The 21724-nt window shown below is 47.0% G+C and overlaps 1 protein-coding gene across 3 annotated transcripts in view; it reads right to left on the reverse strand.

Moving 5' to 3' along the window:
• Positions 1–21724, reverse strand: part of LOC115083822 (zinc finger protein 271-like) — a 103631-nt gene that overhangs the window by 21718 nt on the left and 60189 nt on the right. Inside the window, exons 1-2 of one of the 3 annotated variants that reach the window (XM_029587847.1) lie at positions 8414–8468; positions 6523–6649 (exon numbers count right to left, since the gene is read on the reverse strand). In XM_029587847.1, the coding sequence (XP_029443707.1) occupies positions 6523–6556 (34 nt within the window). In that variant the 5' untranslated portion in view covers positions 6557–6649; positions 8414–8468. Of the gene's footprint in view, positions 1–6522; positions 6650–7015; positions 7274–8413; positions 8469–21724 lie in introns of those variants that run through there. The other 2 variants (XM_029587845.1, XM_029587846.1) reach the window with 2 other exon arrangements.

Raw genomic sequence — 21724 nt, forward strand, 5'->3', positions numbered from 1 at the left:
TCTGTACATAGTTTTCAGGAGCTCCAAACGCTTTTTGGCCTCCCACAGCATGATTTTTTCGCTTTTTTGCAACTTCGACACTATATCTTAACAGCTGGTTTGCATAGGCAGGCTCACAATCTGCGGTCCCAATTGGGTTGTTTATTGGGTTTCCACTTAACAATGAAAATGTCGTGTACACTGTTTTCAAAAGTGATGAAACAAATGTTCGATGCTAATACTTTACATGAGATCTGTGACCGCTGGCAAGGCGTCGAAGAGATTCAGCTTTCGCCAGAAATTGTCAAAGGGTATCTGAGGAATATACGTATAGTTACGGAGAACGTAATCCTCAGGGAATTACAATTTAAATTTATCTGGCAATTATATGTCACGAATGAGCAAGCTTATAAGTTTGGACTAAGTGACTCCCCCAATTGTATGAAGTGTGGGATGAGCAAGGGAGACTATATACATAACTTTTGGACCTGTACTAAGATCAATGCTTTTTGGGCTTCCATTACAGATTTTTGCAACTTAGTTTGGGGTGGTAACATCCAACTTGTTCCACAGATATGGCTGATTGGTGATGATCTACCCGCTATCACTGAACCCACATCCCCACTAACACTAATTGTGCATAAGGCAGGAATAGTAGCGAAACAGGTGATTTTGGCCAACTGGATATCCTGTGATGTTCCCCAATTTCAACATTGGTTGAACAAAATGGTAAAGTTGGCAACCTTTGAACAAATGACATCCAGCTTGCAATCTCCAAAAAAGAAAACGGAATATGTTCGGATCAGGGGACCCTTCAATAAACATATGCATCCCGGAAAGACTGGGTGAGATAGATTTCGAGGGGATCACACTTGTCTTGCTTCAAGTCCGGTATCGCTTCGGTTGCCTACCTAGTAACTAGTAACTTCTGTATTAGTAATGTCTGGTAATTTCTACACTACATTTTTCTTTTTTTCATTCTTTAGGTATCTTACCCATGGGCTGCGGGGGGAGGGAGGGTGGTAGAGGGGGGGGAAAAAAAGGAAACATGGGTTTGCTAATTATGGATTTGTTATATTTGGTATAACTGTATAAGAGGTCTAATGTTTCTAATCATCTCTGTCATGGTATATTGTGATCGTTGACCACTGTGCAAAGTTCTGTCATACCTGTTACATGCCCATTTGGGCTTACTGTTTCTTTACAAATTTACAAATTTCCTCGGTTGATTGGTTGTATATTTGAATGTGAATCCAATAAAAAAGATTTAAAATAAAAAAGATGGGTAATGTTATTTATATGATAGTGAATCTTTACAGCCCTAACACTGGACAAGGGAAGTTTTTGGAACATAAGAACATGCCATACTGGGTCAGACCAAGGGTCCATCAAGTCCAGCATCCTGTTTCCAACAGTGGCCAATCCAGGCCATAAGAACCTGGCAAGTACCCAAAAACTAAGTCTATTCCATGTTACTGTTGTTAGTAATAGCGGTGGTTATTATCTAAGTCAACTTAATTAATAGCAGGTAATGGACTTCTCCTCCAAGAACTTATCCAATCCTTTTTTAAACACAGCTATACTAACTGCACTAACCATATCTTCTGGCAACAAATTCCAGAGTTTAATTATGAGTTGAGTGAAAAAGAACTTTCTCCGATTAGTTTTAAATGTGCCACATGCTAACTTCATGGAGTGCCCCCAAGTTTTTCTATTATCCCCGTGGGCCACGCAGGGAGACCTGCCGCAGAGCTGGGACATCCACGGAGGAGTTGGGAGCACTGGGAGCAGCACAAGCACGGAGGCGGCTGCCCACAGCCACAAGAGAGGCGGAACCAGGTGCTGGAGGAGGCAAACGGGGGTAAGTGGGCCAGATTGCAGGCCTGCCATGGCCGGCACACGCAACAGTTAAATTAGCCACCCTCCAGTCTTCAGGTACGATGGATGATTTTAATGATAGGTTACAAATTTTTACTAATAGATCTGAAATTTCATTTTTTAGTTCCTTCAGAATCCTGGGATGTATACCATCTGGTCCAGGTGATTTACTACTCTTCAGTTTGTCAATCAGGCCTACCACATCTTCTAGGTTTACCGTGATTTGGTTCAGTCCATCTGAATCATTACCCACGAAAACCTTGTCCGGTACGAGTATCTCCCCAACATCCTCTTCAGTAAACACCGAAGCAAAGAAATAATTTAATCTTTCCGCGATGACCTTATCTTCTCTAAGTGCCCCTTTAACTCCTCGATCATCTAACGGTCCAACTGACTCCCTCACAGGCTTTCTGCTTCGGATATATTTTAAAAAGTTTTTACTGTGAGTTTTTGCTTCTACAGCCATCTTCTTTTCAAATTCTCTCTTAGCCACACATTAAGGGGTAGATTTTCAAATAGCGCGAATTGGCCTACTTTTGCTGGCGCATCAGGCGCAAGCAAAAGTAAGCTGGATTTTAGTAGATACGCGTGGAGCCGCGCGTATCTGCTAAAAACCTGGATCGGCGCGCGCAAGGCTATTGATTTTGTATAGCTGGCGCGCGCCGAGCCGCGCAGCCTACCCCCGTTCCCTCCAAGGCCGCTCCGAAATCGAAGCGGCCTCGGAGGGAACTTCCTTTTGCCCTCCCCTCACCTTCCCCTCCCTTCCCCTACCTAACCCACCCACCCGGCCCTGTCTAAGCCCCCCCCTTACCTTTGTCGGGGGATTTACGCCTCCCAGAGGGAGGCGTAAATCCCCACGCGCCAGCGGGCCTCTTGCGCGCCAGGACGCGACCTGGGGGCGGGTACGGAGGGCGCGGCCACGCCCCCGGACCGCCCGGGCCGTAGCCACGCCCCCGTACCCGCCCCCAAAACGCTGCCGACATGCCCCCTAAACGCCGCGACGACCGGGCCCGCCCCCAACACGCCCCCCTCGGAGAACCCCGGGACTTACGCGAGTCCCGGGGCTCTGCGCGCACCGGTAGGCCTATGTAAAATAGGCTCACCGGCGCGCAGGGCCCTGCTCGCCTAAATCCGCCCGGATTTGGGCGGATTTAGGCGAGCAGGGCTCTGAAAATCTGCCCCAAAGAAAGGTGGAAAGAAGGCAAAATGATTACCGGCATGGTTAAAAGGGGAGGTGAAAGAAGCTATTTTAGCCAAAAGATCTTCATTCAAAAATTGGAAGAAGGATCCAACAGAAGAAAATAGGATAAAGCATAAGCGTTGGCAAGTTAAATGTAATCCTATTTTCTTCTTTTTGATCCTTCTTCCAATTTTTGAATGAAGATCTTTTGGCTAAAATAGCTTCTTTCACCTCCCCTTTTAACCATGCCGGTAATCGTTTTGCCTTCCTTCCACCTTTCTTAATGCGTGGAATACATCTGGACTGTGCTTCTAGGATGGTATTTTTTAACAATGTCCACACCCCTTGCACACTTTTTACCTTTGTAGCTGCTCCTTTCAGGTTTTTTCTAACAATTTTTCTCATTTTATCAAAGTTTCCCTTTTGAAAGTTTAGCATGGTATTTCCTCAGACACTGTGATGTGGTTGCCAGACAAGGCCTGGTCCCATCTCTCCAACCATAGCTCTTACTTTAAAAGTTTGGGATGGGTGTTAGAATTGTTTGGTGGGAGATAGGAAATATTTGATTAGATCCCCTATCTTTCTAAATAAGGAATTTATTCCAGGACGCTCCATAATGTTAGCGAGAAGGGATGTTGTAGGCTGGAACAAATCTGGAATGGTAAGCGGCCGAAAGATTTCCAGGAGGCAATGCATACCTTTAACCTGGTGCCCTCAGATTATTATTTCAATCTGCAAGTGAGTCATTTTCTCGCAGAGGGAAGTAATAGAGGCTCTCGGTCATGGGAACTCTCTTTTTGAAGGATTTTGTGATAAAGGCACACTGGGTGACAAGGGGGGGATCTATAGTCTATTAAACAGGGATCTTAAATTGCCCCCTTCGCACACTGTGGGCTGGGAGAAGGATTTTGCGATGTGTATTGGGAGAAAAGAGGTGGGGTTTATGTTTTGCTCACACTAAAAAGGAGTTCAGTTTCAGCCTTGATATTTGAAAATGGCTATAAAATGCTATGTCGTTGGTATCTTTCTCCAGCCAGGTTGCATACGCTATATCCAAGCTTGGGAGACTTGCTGGTGGGAATGCGGCACGACAGGCACCTTTATACATACCTGGTGGGACTGCCCAAAGATTGCTCTTTTTATGGGATACAGTAGTCCAGCTGATGTTCGATATTGCTTTGGGAGCGGATCTCCAAGGAGCCGTTGTTTTTTCTTTTAAATATTCCTCTCTCAGAACCTGTCACCGCTGCAGTATTCCTATCTCAACAAATAATATTAGCAGCAAGGAGGGGGAGAGCATACTTTTGGAGGAAGAGATCCACACCGCCCCTACAAAGAGTAATTCAAAGGTTGGCTGGGGTTTATTATTTGAATAAGTTGACTGCGGTTAAGCGGAAACACTTGGGTAAATTTGAGAAACTGCTGGAGGGAGCGGGAGACTATTCGGTGTTCCGAGGAACCAGGTGATTCGCTGCTCTTTAATCTCGCAATTTGCCCTATTACATCTTCCAAGTGCACTAAGATCTGTTTCAGTTCCTTGGATTCACCATCTCTGAATTTCATTTCTGGCAAGGGCATCTCTCTTACATCTTCCTCAGTGAAGACCAAAGCAAAGAATTCATTTAGTCTCGCTGCTATGGCCTTGTCATACCCAAGGGGCCCTTTTACCCTTTATTCATCTAATGGTCCATCTGACTTCCTCACAGGCTTTTTACTTTGAATGTACCCGAAAAAGGTTTTTATTATGAGTTTTTGCTTCCACAGCAAGCTTCTTTTCAAATTCTCTCTTCCTTCCTTATCAATGTTTGCATCTAACTTGACAGTGCTTGTGCAGTTTCCTGTTTTTGTTTTTTTTCACTCAGATCCCTTTTCCATTTCTTGAAGGATGTTCTTTTAGCTATTACAGCCTCTCTCACCTCACCTTTTAACCATGCTGGAAGTCGATTAGCCTTCCTTCCGCCTTTTCTAACGTGTGGAATACATCTGGAATGGGCTTACAAGATGGTATTTTTAAACAAACATATACATAACAAAATGTAGTGATGATGGCAGAAAAAAAGAGCAGATGGTCCATCCAGTCTGCCTAACAAGCTTATTCTAGCTGCCACTCCATGCAGGATACCCCCATGTTTCTCTTAAGCGCAGAAAAGGTCCATGACTGATGTAAACTCTTAACCTTTGCAGCTGCTCCTTTCAATTTATTCCTAACCATTTTCCTCATTTTATCATATTCACCCTTTTGAAAGTTAAATGCTGTCGTAGTAGATTTCTTTAGTGACCTCCCTCCAGTTATTAAGGCAGATTTGATCATGTTGTGATCATTAAAGCCAAGTGGCTTTTGGGAAGTAATCAATAAACTCTTCATCATAGACTCTAACTCCATACGCAATATCCTTTCTAGCGCTCACAGCCACAATATGTTTCTACTCACTCTGAGAATTCATCAGGGTAAAAGGGTTCAAATGTTCAGCATATTGTTAAAAATGTGACTGGAAAGATCCCAAGCACTTGATCATCTGTGCATCTACTTATAAGATCCAGGGCACAGGTCCATAAGCCCCTCTTCCCTTCCCCCAAAGTTTTCATAATTAAATATCTCAATCATGATCAGCAGGTTGCCCCCTCCCTCAGGAACAATCAAACAAGGTGAGAGAAGATGGGGAGAGCAAGGAGTGACAGCAGTGCAGCTGGTGGGCCACACTGAAACCATCTTCAGGCTGGATCATGACTTAAGGACCGTATGTCTGACAAGCCTGCTCTCTTCCTTTCCGTCATCCATTTTATTTTTACTGTTTTTTCTCTCATATCTTTTGCTCCATCTTTATTTTCTTTTCTCCTTTCCCCTATAGTTAAGTCTGTCCTATGTCCCACCCATTCCCCCAACATCCTCTTATATTTCTCCCTTTTCTCTCAGCTTTCTCTTTTCCCATTGTTTTCTCTCCTTCCCCACTAAATTGTTCCTGTTTCTCCTTTTTCTCTCCTCCATCCCTTTACTGTTTCTCATGTCCTCTATCAAACCCCTCCTTTTCCCTTCCATCCTCTCACATTCCCTTCATTCTCTCCTCCCTACCTCTGCATTTCTTCCATCTTTCTCCTATTCATTCACTCTTCTCCTCTACCATAGTCCTGTCCTTCTCACCCATCTTTCTCTCCCTCTTCCTTCAGCCCCGTCACTATCCTCCTCCACATCTCCTCCCTCCACATCTTTCTAGCCCTTTCTACCTTTCTCTTGTGAGTTTATCATTTCCAGTTTAAGCCTCTTCTTTCTGCCCCACCCTCTTAGTCTCTCTCTTTTTGGCCAGGGTGCCATTCATTCCTCTCTCTTTCTCAAGCTTTTGTGTTGGAAAATATCACAGAAAATATCTGGATAACAGTGAACTGCAATAACAGAGGTTTTCACTCAATTGATAATCAAATAATATTCTGTTCCTCCCCCTTCCAAAAATGTTTTTCTGAAAAAAAGAAGAGGAAATGTCCCTTTTTACCTAGTGAGCTGAGCATCTGATAATTCTCCTTCATCACATCCTTGTAAAGCTCCTTTTCCCATTCTTTTAAATCCTCCCACTCCTCCTGGGAGAAATAGACAGCAATTTCCTCAAAGGTTACTGGGTCCTGAAACATAAACCAGAAACTCACTCATATCACATCTATCAAGAGACTTCCCAGTGCACAACAGGGGGGGGGGGGGGAGGGGGGAATTTTCTGGGTGTATATAATTCACAATCACATAACAAGAGACCCGGAGCAAGATTATATAAACTGGAAACCAGTTACATACAGAACCTGGGACACAAAGTCTCAGTTTGTGGGAGTTCTGATATCTCCTTACACTCAGGAGTGTCCCAAAGTGTCTTTTCTGTGTGTCCCAGGTCTGCTCGGGTTCCTATTAATGCCAGGGCTGACTCTGCAGTGTCCCAGGTTAGAAAGCTGCAATAGGGTTTATATAGAGAGGGCAGGAAGTTGGGGGCAATCTCCTACCTGAGCAGAAGCTCCTGCAGGCATTTTCCTCTCTGCTTTTGCTGCTTTCAGTTTTAGAAATAAATTGGGGGCTCTGTCTTAGGCTGGGGAAGAGCTGAATGTTTGTTCTTGCACTACAGCTCCGGAGCAAGGAGAGGGGAAAAGGCTGAGATTTGGGGGCTGAAAATTTCAGGTTTCCAGATGCAAATCTGCAAATGAAAGGTTGAAAGAAGAAAAGACTCTTATCTGTCTGTGTCTCCTGCACAGGACCAGCTACGCTTCCTGCTGGCACAGACTGATGACATCACAAGAGGGAGGATGGATTTTACAAAATCCCTGGACTGTATTCGAAAAACGAGTTTCCCTTTAAGAAGACTTAATAGAGAAGGGCACGGAGCATGCTCAGTTGAATGCTGTTGCTGTCCAGCAGCCATGCTTGAGGGCAAGTCATACGCTCTGTAGCTGAAGCAACTTCTCCTGGAATAGCATCACATAGCCAGCAAGAGGTCAGGGACAGGGAAAGAGTTTTCCTCAGTTCTGCACAGGCCCTGGAGGAGATCAGCAGACCTGTGGACCAGAGGCCAGTAAAAATCTGAGTGGACTATGGGTCTCCTAAATGCAGCAAAGCCAGAAGAATATTTCAGGAACCGGATCCCTGTTATTCCTGTTGCAAAAATTAGAAAGATAGATTACAGAAAAACTTTTAATTTGCTTTCACTCTGGGGTCAATTCTCAAACATATGCACAGGGTTCAAGCACGTAAAATGAGCAGACACATGCATAAGTAGCCAGCACAAAGTACACACTGTTCAAAAAGGCGGGAGTGTGTGCTTTCATGCCGAAAGCTACACCTGAACACCTGAACAAAAAAGGCATATCGAGGGCACTCTGGGGTGTGACCCATAAGTATTTGCACATTTCAGTATTTTGGAAACAGATGATAGCTCCTCATTGAATACTGTATGTACAGCCTCTTGGTAAACACAAAGGAATAGATGCCTCGATCTTTTTCAAATATTTATTAAAGTAGAGATGTATTCATAAAACCGCCCGACTCAGGCCGAGTTTCGCAGCTCAGCAGCTGCTGCGTCAGGGGCTTAGACAATCCAAGATCTTGAATGAAATACAATGGTGTAGTATCATCAAGCAACAAGTAAGTGCATGTCAGCAATGCAAAGCAACTTACGATTCATTCAGAATACAGTCTCTGCTAGTATCTCTTGTGCACCTGCTATTACTGGTGGAGGTGAGAACGGTAGCAGTGACTGCCATACTTACATGGATCAGGTGATATCAGCATCAGTGCAGGGAGAGACCACAGAGGAGACGGTACCCCATAGTACAGTAATATAGTAAATAATGGCAGATAAAAACCCAAATTGTTGCGGTCCCGGGCCATGCCCCGGGACCTTCACTTACCTCTGCCCCGGCCCGGGCCGCTGGCGCCTCGTTCGGGCCTGCTCAGGCCTCCGACGTGGCGCTCTCCCCTCGAGGGAGACGCCGGCGTCCTGCCACGGCTGGCCCCGCCCCCTACGTGCACGCACCGGAGCTCCAAATTTAAAGGGACCAGCGTGGGAAACTCCAGCACCGCCCTCAAGCTGACGTCAGACGTTGCAGGGTATTTAAACCCTGCGGCCACACTCCTACCTCGCCTTGCAACGAGGTTGACGCTTCAGAGTAGCTAGTTGTGCTTCCTGCTTCTTCCTGATGTCTGATTCCTGGCTCCTGACCTTGCTTTGTACTCCGGCTTCTGCTTCCGTCCCTGGTTTTGGCATCCGACATTTGACTTCTGGCTCCTGACCTTGGCTTGTTCCTGGACTTCGGCTTCGTCTCTTCCCACTGCTGCAGGTACTTGTTCATCACCCACCCGGAAGTTTCTCCTAAACCCCAGTGGCTCGGGTCCTCACGGGTTCCTCCTGGGGGGATCGCGGGCTTCCAAAGGTGAAGTCTCTCCTGACCTCCTGGGCCCCATCTCAGCATTGGATTACCTTGGCAGCATAGGATCCACCTAAGACCAAGAGGCCCAGGTCCCTATGGGCTCCTCCTGGGGGGACCTCGGGCTTCCAGTGGTGAAGCCGTCTTCGAAGCCTTTCCTCAGAGCCGCCTGCCGGCTGCAACACCCAGCACAACACCTGCAGTCTCAGCCGGCCCAAGGGTCTACGATCTTAACACAAATGGTCCATTCAGGCTGCTCTGCAAGGTGTTTAGTTTGTAACTACTGCTCTGTGCAGGTTACCACAATGCAGAAATGTTACATCAAAATTTCAACCCGTTATCTCAGTTCTTTATTTCCTTCCTCCAGCCACTAGGAATCCTCTTTGTTTGTCGCCTGCACATTTGAATTCATTTACCATTCTTGTCTTCACCTCCTCTTCCAGGAGGGTATGCCATGCATCCACTATCCTGTGATGAAATATATCCTGATGTTGCTCCTCTGTTTGCCCCCTCAAAGTCTCATGTCATGATCCCTACTTCTACCGGTTTTTAAAATTGGAAATGGCTTGGTTCTTCTGCATTATTAATGTAGCACCCCCTTGACTGCTTTCCTCGCTGGGCATTCCTGGGTCCGGGACTGACCTGGTGGGAGCCCTAGGGCAGATTCAGTCGGTCCTCATGTTCTTGGTGCCTAGTGCATCGACCTGGGGATGAAGGTGTTAGTGAGTGGGATTTCCCTCTCTTCACCCCAGGAAACAAATGGGACTGTGAACAAGGCTGGTAGTATGTACAAATATATACAGGTTTATTAGACTATATAAGCATTTACATTTCTACATGACTATGTTCATTGCTAATAGGATATCAAACAGCACACTAATCTACTCATATTAGTAGGCCACACTAATCTTTTACAAGATAGCAAGAACTTTTAATATTTGGCAATTTGTTGTTAGCCCTCACAGTATACCACCCTATAGAGTAGAAGAGACCTCTTGTGTTCCCACTTACTCAAGCATTATTATTATCCTCCCCCTGTTTTTTCCAAGTCTCACCAATGTGAACAGATGCAACTGGGCTGGTGGGCAGTATTGGCCTGGGAGGAGTCCGCTGCATCTAAACCATCTCCTTCTGCTCCATTGAAATATCCATGCCAACGCTGGGGTCCATGTCCTCCTGGGGGAACTGACTCCACCTCCTGGTCTGCTGCTGGGGTCCACACCCTCCAGGTGGACCCAACTCTGCCTCTGCCACTGGGGTCCACACCCTCCAGGTGGACCCAACTCTGCCTCTCTGCTGCTGGGATCTATACCCTCCTGGGAGACCCGACTCCACCTCCTGGACTGCTGCTGGGGTCCCCTTGCTCAAGGGGGACCACTCTATCTCTGGATCTGCCAGTGGGGTCCACACCCTCCTGGGGGACCTGACTCTGCTTCCTGGTCTGTTGTTGTGGTCCCCTAGCTCAAGGGGAAAGGACCACTCCAACTCCAGGCCTGTTGCTGTCCTTCAGTTCTCCCTCGATAGGAAGGTTTTCCCTTGCTTGGGTTTATAGGTCCACTAGGCTCATGGCTGTTTTAGCATTCAGTGGTTCTGGCCCTCTGCAGTCTCAGCTTTCAGTAATTTTTAGCTCTGCTAAGTTCATGGCCAATCATGTGCTGTTATCCAGCCTGGAAAAGTCACCTTCTCTCAGCCTGGCTTTTGCTTTATCTGTTGTCTGACCCTGTATAGGTGATGCCTCAGCCAGAAGGCTAAGACCCAGGCAGGACCATATGGAGGGACCCTGTGCACGCCCCTCTATCCTACCTGGCCATCCTCCTGTTGTCTGGGAAAGGAAAATTAGTTCTTACCTGCTGATTTTTGGATCAGTCCAAACTCCTGGGATGTACCAAAGCTCCCTACTTAGGGTGGGACATGGAGAGTCCCCCTCGCAAGACACTCTCACCAAAAGACCAAGACTTCGGATCCCCTACATCTAGACAGTAGAGCCTTGCTAAAGTATGCAGCGACTTCCAAGTTGCTACCCTACAAACTTCCTGTGATGAAACCAACTGCTTGGTTCACGAGGCTGCCTAAGATCAAGTAGTATGAGCCCTCAAATCTTCAGGCACCTGACAGCCTTTGAGAATGTATGCAAACCCAATAGCCTCCTTAAGCCACCTCGCAATGGTAGCCTTGGAAGCCTGGGTACCTTTCTTCGAACCACTCCATGAAATGAAAAGGCGATCAGATCTCCTAAAATCATTCATTACCTTGAGATACCTCAGCAAAGCCCTATGGCTGTCCATCAGCCTAAGCTCCCGAACATGAGATGCAGAAGCATCCAATTCTGGAAAAGCCGGAAGCTCCACCATCTGATTAACGTGAAAAGCCGATACCACCTTGGGAAGAAATGAGGGGACCGTCCGCAAGGAGATTCCTGAGTCTGAGATCTGAAGGAATGGATTGCGGCAAGATAAAGCCTGTAACTCAGAGATTCTCCTTGCAGAGCAAATGGCTTCCAGGAAAATTACCTTCAAGATCAAATCCTTAAGTGTTGCTCTGTGGAGAGGTTCAAAAGGTAGTTCACATAAACCTTGGAGAATGAGATTAAGATTCCAGAATGGACAAACTCACCTCATCAGAGGGTGCAAATTCTTAACCCCCCTGAAGAAACCTAACCACATTGGGATAAGAGGACAACATGCAACCCTCAACTGTACCACATAAACAAGCTACCTGTACTCTGAGGGAGTTGAAAGCTAGGCCTTTGATCAAACCTTCTTGAAAGAAAGATAACCTTCCAGACTCGGACATACGACAACGAAGTAGACATCCATCTAGCTTGCAGAAGAGTAGTAATGACCGCCTCTAGGTACCCTTTTCATCTCAAACACCACCTCTCAAAAGCCAGGCCGCTAGACAAAAGCCTGGTCTAAAAATATGGGGCCCTGCCGAAGAAGATGAGGAAGATGACTGAAGCGTAACAGACCGTCCGCTGCCATGTTGACCAGATCTGTGAGCTACAGCCGACGAGGCCACTCCAGGGTTACCAACACCACTTATTCCGAGTGTCTTGCTATCCAGCGCAACACCTTGCCCATCAGGGGCCAAGGGGAAAAATGTACAGTAGAACCCCCGAGGCAGGGTATTACCAGCGCGTCCACTCTTTCGGCCCTGAATTCCTGCCTTCGACTGAAAAAGCGAGATGCCTTTGCATTGAGACGCATTGTCATTAGATCCACATGGGGACAGCCTCACTTCTCTCGATGAGCTGCATCGCTGACTCGCACAACTCCCACTCCCCTGGATCTAGCGTTCTACAACTTAGAAAATCCGCTTGGACATTTTCAACCCCTACGATATGAGATGCCACTATCTTAATCAAATGCTGTTCTGCCCAAAGAATTAACTCCTGAGCCTCCTGGACCACTTCACGACTCTTGGTTTCTCCCTGTTGATTGATATATGCTACAGTCGTCGCAATGTCTGACAAGACCCTTACCGAGCGGCCTTGAACCACTGCTCTGGTCTCTAAGCGACTGATAGACCAAGAAGCTTCTTCTACCGACCAAACGACCTGGGCCGGTTGTCGTTGGCATACTGCCCCCCAACCAGAAATACTGGCATCGATAGTAAGAATTATCCAATCCGGGACCTCCAGATCGACCCCACGAACTAGACTGTATGTTTGTAGCCACCAAGACAGACTGTCCCATGCATGACAATCGAACGAGACAGGTATATGAAATTCTTCCGACAATGGATTCCACTTTGTCAACATAGCTCTCTGTAGTGGTTTCATATGCGCAAAGGCCCACGGTACCAACTCCAGCATTGAGGCCAGCAAGCTGAGAACCTGCAAAAAATCACAAGCTCTGGGAACCTGCAAAGCCAACAGATGCCGGTCTTGCGTCTGTAACTTGCAGACACTCTCCTCTGAGAGGAACACCTTTGCCTTCAGTGTGTTGAACCAAACCCCCAAATAGTCTAGGGTCTGAGACAGGATCAGCTGGCTCTTCGCCAAATTCACCACCCAGCCTAGAGATTCCAGGATGGTGATTACCCTCTGCACAACAAGCAACTTCCGACTTTGCTCTGATGAGCCAATCATCTAGATAAGAGTACACCAGGACTCCCTTGCGCTGCAACACCACTGCCACCACCACCATTACCTTGGTGAATGTGTGGGGCACCGTGGCCAACCCAAAGGGGAGAACCTGAAACTGGAAATGAACCTCAGAAATCGCTGGTGAACCAGGCAAATGGGGATATGTAGGTAGGTCTCAGTCAGATCCAAAGAAGCCAGGAACTTGTCCTTGTGCACCTCTGCGATTACCGACCACAGAGTTTCCATCCGAAACCTCAGGACCTTCAGCACCACATTTACCCATTTTAAATAGGGCAAAAAGAGCCTTCTTTCTTTGGAACTACAAAGTAGATGGAATACCAACCTTTGCTTCGTTCGCTGTACAGAACCGGAACCACCACTCCTAAGGCCCATAAGCTGTCTAACATCCCCCGGACCGCCCAACGCTTTTCCAACGACCTGCAGGGGGAAACTAGAAACAAGTTGTGAAGGGGCCAAGCAAATTCTAATTCTCTTATTACGCTGAGGTCCCACTGATCCTGAGTGATCTTGGTCCACTCCCTATAAAATCTTGCTAGACCACCCCCTATAAAAGGAATGGTGGAGTAGATTGGCCTCGCCTCATAATGAGGATTTGGCTCCAACGGCCCCACTATTGTAGGAAGCTCTGAATGGTCATCAACTGCCTCAAAAGGACTGCCCCCAGGACTGACCTTGAGAAGAGAACTGCTTTTGCGAGGCTGGGGCTCTTGCCTGATGCAACCTCCTAATATCCTGAAAATGCAACTGAGACTGAAAAGGCTGCTAGCCCTTAGGCTTATCCTCCAGGCAACTTATGCACCTTATTCTCACCCAGGTCTTTCATCAAGTGCTCCAGATCCTCACCAAACAAGAGGCGTCCCTTAAAAGGCAGAGATCCCAAACAAGACTTAGATGAAACATTTGTCAACCAGTTTTGTAACCACAATAACCGCTTGGTTGACACTGCGGAACCCATAATACAGGAAGAAGTTCTGACCAAGTCATACAAAGCGTCCGCCACATAAGCAACTGACCTCTCCAAGCGCTCTGCTTTATCTGCTTCGATTCCCGAATTTGCCTGCCCGTTCTGAAGCTGTTGAACCCAGCGCAGCAAGCCCTTTGCATAAAGCTGGAGCAGATAGCCACCTACAGACGTAGGGCTGATACCTCAAAAATCCTTTTGAGTTTAATTTCCATCTTCTGGTCTTGAACATCCTTCAAAGCCACAGAACCCACAACAGGGATAGTTGTCTTCTTTGTGACCACTGAAATTGCAGTGTCCACCTTTGGAAGGAAAAAGAGCTCCAACGTCTGTTCAGGCAAGGGATAAAGCTTAGCCATCGCCATTCCCACTCTCAAGCTAGAGTCAGGCGCTCCCCATTCTCAGTCCACCATCTTTTTCACCGACTTATGATAGGGAAAAGCTCGCAGGGGAGCCCAAAGCCCATCCAGAATCGGATCCGCACCTTCCATATCTAAGTCTTCCTGTGAGACTTTCAGCCCCAGCTCCTTCTTCCGGAACAAGCAGAGCACTTTAAAGTCATCACCCTCCGAGACTGGAAGAAGATCTAGATCATCTCCCTGAGAGAAGCTGACGTCATCTGAATCAATACCCTGATCCCACGACAAGGTCTCCTGCATCCTGGGGTCCCCCTGAGACCAAACGGAGTCATCCGAGTCTGCATCAGCAAACCCAGAATGCCACAAACACTATTCCAGCAGAGAGTACCAACATCAGAACTGCTCAGGCCCCGGAGCACCTCTCTGACCCCCTAAAGGGTAAGATTGTTTACTCAAACTTGCCTGCTGAGCTAAATATGTCTCATGCAGCAGGAGAACATAATCAGCAGAGAAGGCTGAGGAGCCTGCGAGAGCTGTGAGAGCGCAGTCTCTGCAGATGCAGGCGCTGGCAAATCTAAGTGCACTGCCCCTTTCCCCCCCCCCCCCCCCCCCCCCCGAGCCCCTCTACCGTGTTCGGGTGGGCCAGAGAAAGATGTGAAGGCAAATCTCCCCCATCTTCCTTGTGAATGGACTGAACTGCTGGGGCAGCCAAAATGGCCATCGTTCCCGCATAGGAGGAAATGGAGGTTTTCCGCGGTCGGCACATCGGCGCTTCAAAGAAACCCTCGGGGAAGAGCCCAATCGATATTTCCTGCCTCTTGCGGTCACCAGAGCCTCTGAAGGTCCCTCTCCCCCCAAAACGCAGGCTGCACATAAACTAAAATGGCTGAGCCGTGCCGATCCTGCATCACACGTGCAGCAGAGCCATGAGTCATGCTGACACCGGCGGGAAAACTACCCTGCCGAGCCCTATCAAATGCGCGAATGGGAGCAAGAAATGGAGCCTGCACACCCGCAACAAACAGGGACTGCCCGCGAGACAGCCTTACCTTTTTTTTTTTTTTTTTTTTTTTTAAACAATTTTAAAACTCTGGTCAGCCTCTCCTCTGCAGAGAACATGGAGCTGTCCAGCTCAGGTTCAGCAAAAAGAAATAAGGAGAGACTGAAACCAGAAATTTAAAGAAAGAGAGGCAAGCTGATGAAAGAAAAAAGGACACCAGCCACCCGAGCAGCCTCGTGAAGGGGAGGGATCTGGACCACCAGATTTACACCCCATGGACTAACGGAGCGAGCATAAATTCTATCCAAGAAAAGGCAGAAGGATCCATGCCAAAAACCAGAAGGCACCTGTGCTGCACCCACTGAGCTACCTTCCCCCGCTGATGAACCAGTTAAGGGAGTTCCAAGGGCAGGTGTCCCTCCTGACATGTCCTTAACCAAGCCATCATCAGGCTGGGAAGAACCAGGCTTAGTAAAATCAAAGGAAGATGATTCTCCCTGAGCCTCTAAGCAGCACTGGCACAAGTTAGAGGGCACGCCAGGCTGAGATGCCCAATATGTCAGGCAGCACAGAGAGAAAGGCGCTTAGGTTTCTTAGCCACAGGTGCCATCAGTCTGTTAGTATGCTTAACAGGCAACTGAAGGGGTGCGTCCAGCTGAATTCACGCTGTAAAATATATGTGTCCAAAATTTAGGCATCCCAAGGCTAGGTGGAGCAAAACCAGTCGCACTTACACCCCTTCAAACTTAAGTGCACAAACAACGTGCCCCAATGCGCGCAGGCAAGCATGCGCTTCACCTGGACACCCAAGCAGGCATCCGATTAAGCATTCAAAAATTGGGCACACGACTTGGATGCACAACCGGATGCACTTGCATGCACCGATGGTCCCAAAGAGGGCAGCCTAACGTGCAGAAAAATGCATGCAAAATCGCCACTACGGCCTACCACGCGGCACATAGAGGAAAGCCTAACAGCGGGGCCTAGCCCACACAGGCTGCTCAACACGCCAGGCTGCCCATGACCCTTAACCTCCATTGGGAGTGAAACAAATGTAGGAATGGTGCACCAAGCACGGAGACCAGAGGAAGGGGGAAGCCTTACAACCAACCCTTCTACTCTGTCTCTGTCTTTTTTTTTTTTTTTTTTTTAAACCTTACCTGAGCTCAGCCTTACCCAACTGAGTACAGAGACGATCTCTGGCTGCGGGGAGGGAGGGCATATACCGTCACCGCCGCGCTCGGCTTCCTGCACCCGCTGCCTTTCAGCTGTTTTAACAGCTAATTCCACATTGGATGAGAAAACCAGCTGCCAGCCCAAGGCACTCATCTGAGAGACCACGGAAATCACCTCAGGAATTCTCAACTGGGAGCGGAACCCTTTGGCATCACCGAAGGAGAGCGGGGCAAACTAATTCTCCTTTTATTTCTCTTTCTAAAACTTGAAGCAATCCCCAGTAGGGAAATGCATGTCCACCATCTGCTGGAGACTGAGAATATTGGCAGGCTGATGTCCCTGCCAGTAGGCTACTCATGGGCATGTTCCCCTTAACCCTACTCTTCCCATAAGCATTCCCCCTCCCCACCCCCCTCCCCCGCAATCCAAGTAGTTCTACTTTTTAAAAAATGTTCTTTTATAATCTTTCTTATGTGTATTTTATTATGTGTATTATATCCTGTAAACCGTTTTGATGAACTAATTGTTTTAAAAACGGTATATAAACTTTTTAAAATAAATAAATAAACATTCTGTGATGTCAGCTTTGCTCTGTCTCCATCTGCTGGTAGATGTGCATAAACCACTGGTTCTGGATTCATCTGACTAGACGCTAAGAAGGAGGAGAAGTCCATTAACTGCTATTAATCTAAGTTTACTTAGGGAATAGCCACTGCTATTAATTGCATCAATAGCATGGGATCTTCTTGGTATTTGGGAACTTGCCAGGTTCTTGTGGCCTGGTTTGGTCTCTGTTGGAAACAGGATGTTGGGCTTGTTGGACCCTTGGTCTGACCCAGCATGGCAATTTCTTATGTTCTTAAAAAGCCCCAGTCCTTTAATCACACATCAGAAGTGATAGATACATTTTCTGTAATTTGTCTCATACCAGGCCCCCACTACATCTCAGGCCCCATTATTTGCAAAAGTTAGTGAATAATATATTTTACCCTGACATTCTTTATTAAAAGGGATTAGACCATTTTAACCATTTTATTTCTCAAGTTGTTTTTCTGTAATTCACAGTCAGATTAGGCTTATAGGAGGGCAGACACATTACTAATGTTGCAAGTTGCTATTATCCAGGTTTTTGCCCACACAAGTGTATGTACTGGAGCCTTACAATGTGGTCTGAGGTGCATCTGGATCTAAGTGTAAGTCCTGGGGCTTGAAAAAGGGGCGGTCTGGGGGCAGGGCTAGAGGCACTCGCCAGCAGGATGCTGGCGCGCACAACTTGCTCCTGCTCTGAGGCAGGAGCAAAAGGTGAGATATAAAAAATTGGGCTAGTTAGGATAGGGATAGGGGGAGGGCAAGATAGGAAGTGGAAAGGAGGTTAGGCTAGGGGATTGGGAAGTTCCCTCCCAGTCCGCTCCTTAATTGGACTGGGAGGTAACTAGAAAAAGGCCCTATGCGTCGCCATGCGTAATTGCTTAACTCTACCCCCCTTGCGCACGCTGACCCAGCAGTGCGAGTATGTTATAAAATCATGTGTCCATGTGCGCGCATACGTAAGTTCTGAAAATCTACCCCTATATTTATAAATGATCTGGAAAGGAATATGACAGGTGAGGTAATCAAATTTGCAGATAATACAAAATTATTCAGAGTAGTTAAATCACAAGAGATTGTGGAGCACTGAGAGGAGAGGATTACCTTACTGGTGGCTGGAAAGAATCAGTAAGTACTGCTTGGAGACATTTTTAAAACTTAATAGATAATCAGAAAGTCAGGCAACTAACAGAAGTTTGTGTGTTTCATTATAAATAGTGTTTACTCTAAAGAAAGTACAGCTGCAATAGGTAACTTGAGACATAGTCAGAAAGTCAGGCAACTAACAGAAGTTTGTGTGTTTTATTTTAAACAGGTAGTCGGAAAGCCAGGCAACTAACAGAACTTTGTGTGTTTAATTTTAAATAGGTAGTCGGAAAGTTGGGCAACTAACAGAACCTTGTGTGTTTCATTTTAAATAGGTAGTCGGAAAGTCAGGCAACTAACAACTTTGTGTGTTTCATTTTAAATAGATAATCAGAAAGTCAGGCAACTAACAGAACTTTGTGTGTTTCATTTTAAATAGGTAGTCGGAAAGTCAGGCAACTAACAGAACTTTGTGGGGCGGATTTTAAGAGCCCTGCTCGCGTAAATCCGCCCGGATTTACGCGAGCAGGGCCTTGCGCGCCGGTGCGCCTATTTTACATAGGCCTGCCGGCGCGCGCAGAGCCCCGGGACTCGCGTAAGTCCCGGGGTTTGTCGAGGGGGGCGTGTCGGGGGCGGGGCCGATCGGCGCGGCATTTTAGGGGCGTGTCGGTGGTGGGCCCGGGGGCGTGGTTTCGGCCCAGGGCGGTCCGGGGGCGTGGCCGCACCCTCCGGAACCGCCCCCGGGTTTGCGTCTAGGCGCGCCAGCGGCCCACTGGCGCGCAGGGATTTACTTCTCCCTCTGGGAGGCGTAAATCCCCCAACAAAGGTGGGGGGGGGTTTAGACAGGGCCGGGGGTGGGTGGGTTAGGTAGAGGAAGGGAGGGGAAGGTGAGGGGAGGGCGATAGCGAATTCCCTCCGAGGCCGCTCCGATTTCGGAGCGGCCTCGGAGGGAACGGAGGTAGGCTGCGCGGCTCGGCGCGCGCCGGCTACACGAAATCGGTAGCCTTGCGCGCACCGATCCAGGATTTTAGCAGATACGCGCGTATCTGCTAAAATCCAGCGTACTTTTGTTTGCGCCTGATGCGCCTACAAAAGTACGCGAGGGCGCCCTGTTTGAAAATCTACCCCTGTGTGTTTCATTTTAAATAGGTAGTCAGAAAGTCAGGCAACTAACAGAACTTTGTGTGTTTGTATTTTCCAACCCTCTCAACCTAGCTCATCCTTTAATTTATAGACAGATGCCACTTTCACACTTAAAATAAAATTTTTAAAAATCATCCTTTTAACTTAAACTTAGAAATTCCCCATACCTTATCCAAAGTTTGATCATTTCCTTTTAGGTTACTACCAGGTTACTAATACATTTAAAGGGGCCTAACTGTATGCAGTCCTACACCCTTAGCAACCTAAAACTTAACTAGGAACTGAACAAATTTAAGATGAAGGCAGCAGTCCAGCAGCAAGAGGGGGGACTCCCAATCTTTTGCATTGAGTGTCACATGTATGATTTTTTACCTGCCGGTGAGAAGTTGTATGTGCGCATGTGATACAATGAGCTCCTGTCTCTCAGAGAACAAGTCTGATCTCTGAAGGCTAGAGTGGCAGACCTGGAGGAGCTGAGATAGTCAGAGAGATTTATAGATGAGACCTTCATGGATATAGTGGCCAAGTCCCAACTCCAGTCTGGCATCCCTGGTGCTGCCTTGGAGGAGGAAAGTCTCATGATCAAAGAGCATCAACCTGGTGCAGCAGGAAATGATCCTGTAGCAAGGACCTGCTTTCCAGGTGGTACATTGTCCTCTCGCATCGAAGATGTGTTTCCCAGGGCTACTGCCAAGGAGGGAAGGATCAGGTCGACGGTCAGAGTTGGTGATTCGATTATTAGGAATGTAGATAGCTGGGTGGTCGGTGGACATGAGGATCACCTGGTAAAATACGTACCTGGTGCGAAGGTGGCGGACCTCATGCGTCACCTAGATAGGATTTTAGACAGTGCTGGGGAGGAGCTGACTGTCATGATACATGTGGGCACCAATGATATAGGAAAATGTGGGAGGGAGATTCTGGAAGCCAAATTTAGGCTCTTAGGTAGAAAGCTGAAATCCAGAACCTCCAGGGTAGCATTCTCTGAAATGTTCCCTGTTCCATGCGCAGGTCCCCAGACCCAGGCAGAGCTCCGGAGTCTCAATGCGTGGATGAGATGTTGGTGCAAGGAAGAGGGATTCAGTTTTGTAAGGAACTGGGGAAACTTTTGGGGAAAGGGGAGTCTTTTCCAAAGAGATGGGCTCCACCTTAACCAGGGTGGAACCAAGCTGCTAGCGCTAACCTTTAAAAAGGAGAGATAGAGCAGCTTTTAAACTAGAACAAAGGGGAAAGCAGACAGTCGCTCAGCAGTGCATGGTTCGGAGGGAGATATCTTCAAAAGATACTAATGAAGCATTAGAGTTAGGGGATCTCAACAGAGAGGTTCCACTAATAACAAAAGTAGTCCAAGTGCCTGTAGTTAAAAACTCACGTGAGTTAAAAGATTCCAATTTATCCCTGACAACTAAAAAGCAGAATGTTAATACAAACAAAAAACACACTTTGAAATGTTTGTATGCTAATGCCAGAAGTCTAAGAAGTAAGATGAGAGAATTAGAATGTATAGCAGTGAATGATGATATAAGACTTAATTGGCATCTCAGAGACATGGTGGAAAGAGGATAACCAATGGGATAGTGCTATACCAGGGTACAAATCATATCGCAATGATAGAGTGGAGCATTTTGGTGGCGCTTTATGTGAGGATGGCATAGAGTCCAACAGGATAAAGGTCCTGCATGAGACTATATGTACAATCAAATCTTTATGGGTAGAAATCCATTGTTGGGGAAGAGAATAGTGATAGGAGTATACTACCGTCCACCTGGCCAAAATGGTGAGATGGACAGTGAAATGCTAAGAGAAATTAGGAAGCTAACCAAACTGGTAGTGCAGTAATAATGGGAGATTTCAATTACCAAATAGGACAATAGAAGCAGAACCTTGCACTGAGCAAGTATCAAGAGACAATGTGCAAGGAAAAAATTTCAAGTTCCACCAAACCGTCAAGTGTATAATTTCTGAATTTTATTCTCACAGTCAGTAAGATACGGCAACTCCACATATGTTTTGAAATAAACAGGTATCAGTCCCCCGACACGGTCCCGTGTTTCGCTGGTGGCTGCATCGGGAGGGACCACAATATCTATAACATCTGCAATATAAATACATACAATCCTGGTGAAACACAACTAGTTGGGCTACTAAGATGTCACAATCAAAATGTAAACACATACCTTTTAAAGGGGCCATGGAGCGCAAACGCCCTCACCCTGTCAACCAATTTAAAGGGGAAGAAGCCTTGGCGCCAAAACAGATGCCATCGCGAGACCTTCGAAAATCGTCCCGCCCCCTTTTAACCAAATAAGTGCCATTCAATATCTTTGTTAAGACCACAGGGATGAATGGTATTCAATGTAAAAATCCACCTTTG

This window comes from Rhinatrema bivittatum, chromosome 2 (genome assembly GCF_901001135.1).
Source record: "Rhinatrema bivittatum chromosome 2, aRhiBiv1.1, whole genome shotgun sequence".
NCBI classification, from domain to species: domain Eukaryota; kingdom Metazoa; phylum Chordata; class Amphibia; order Gymnophiona; family Rhinatrematidae; genus Rhinatrema; species Rhinatrema bivittatum.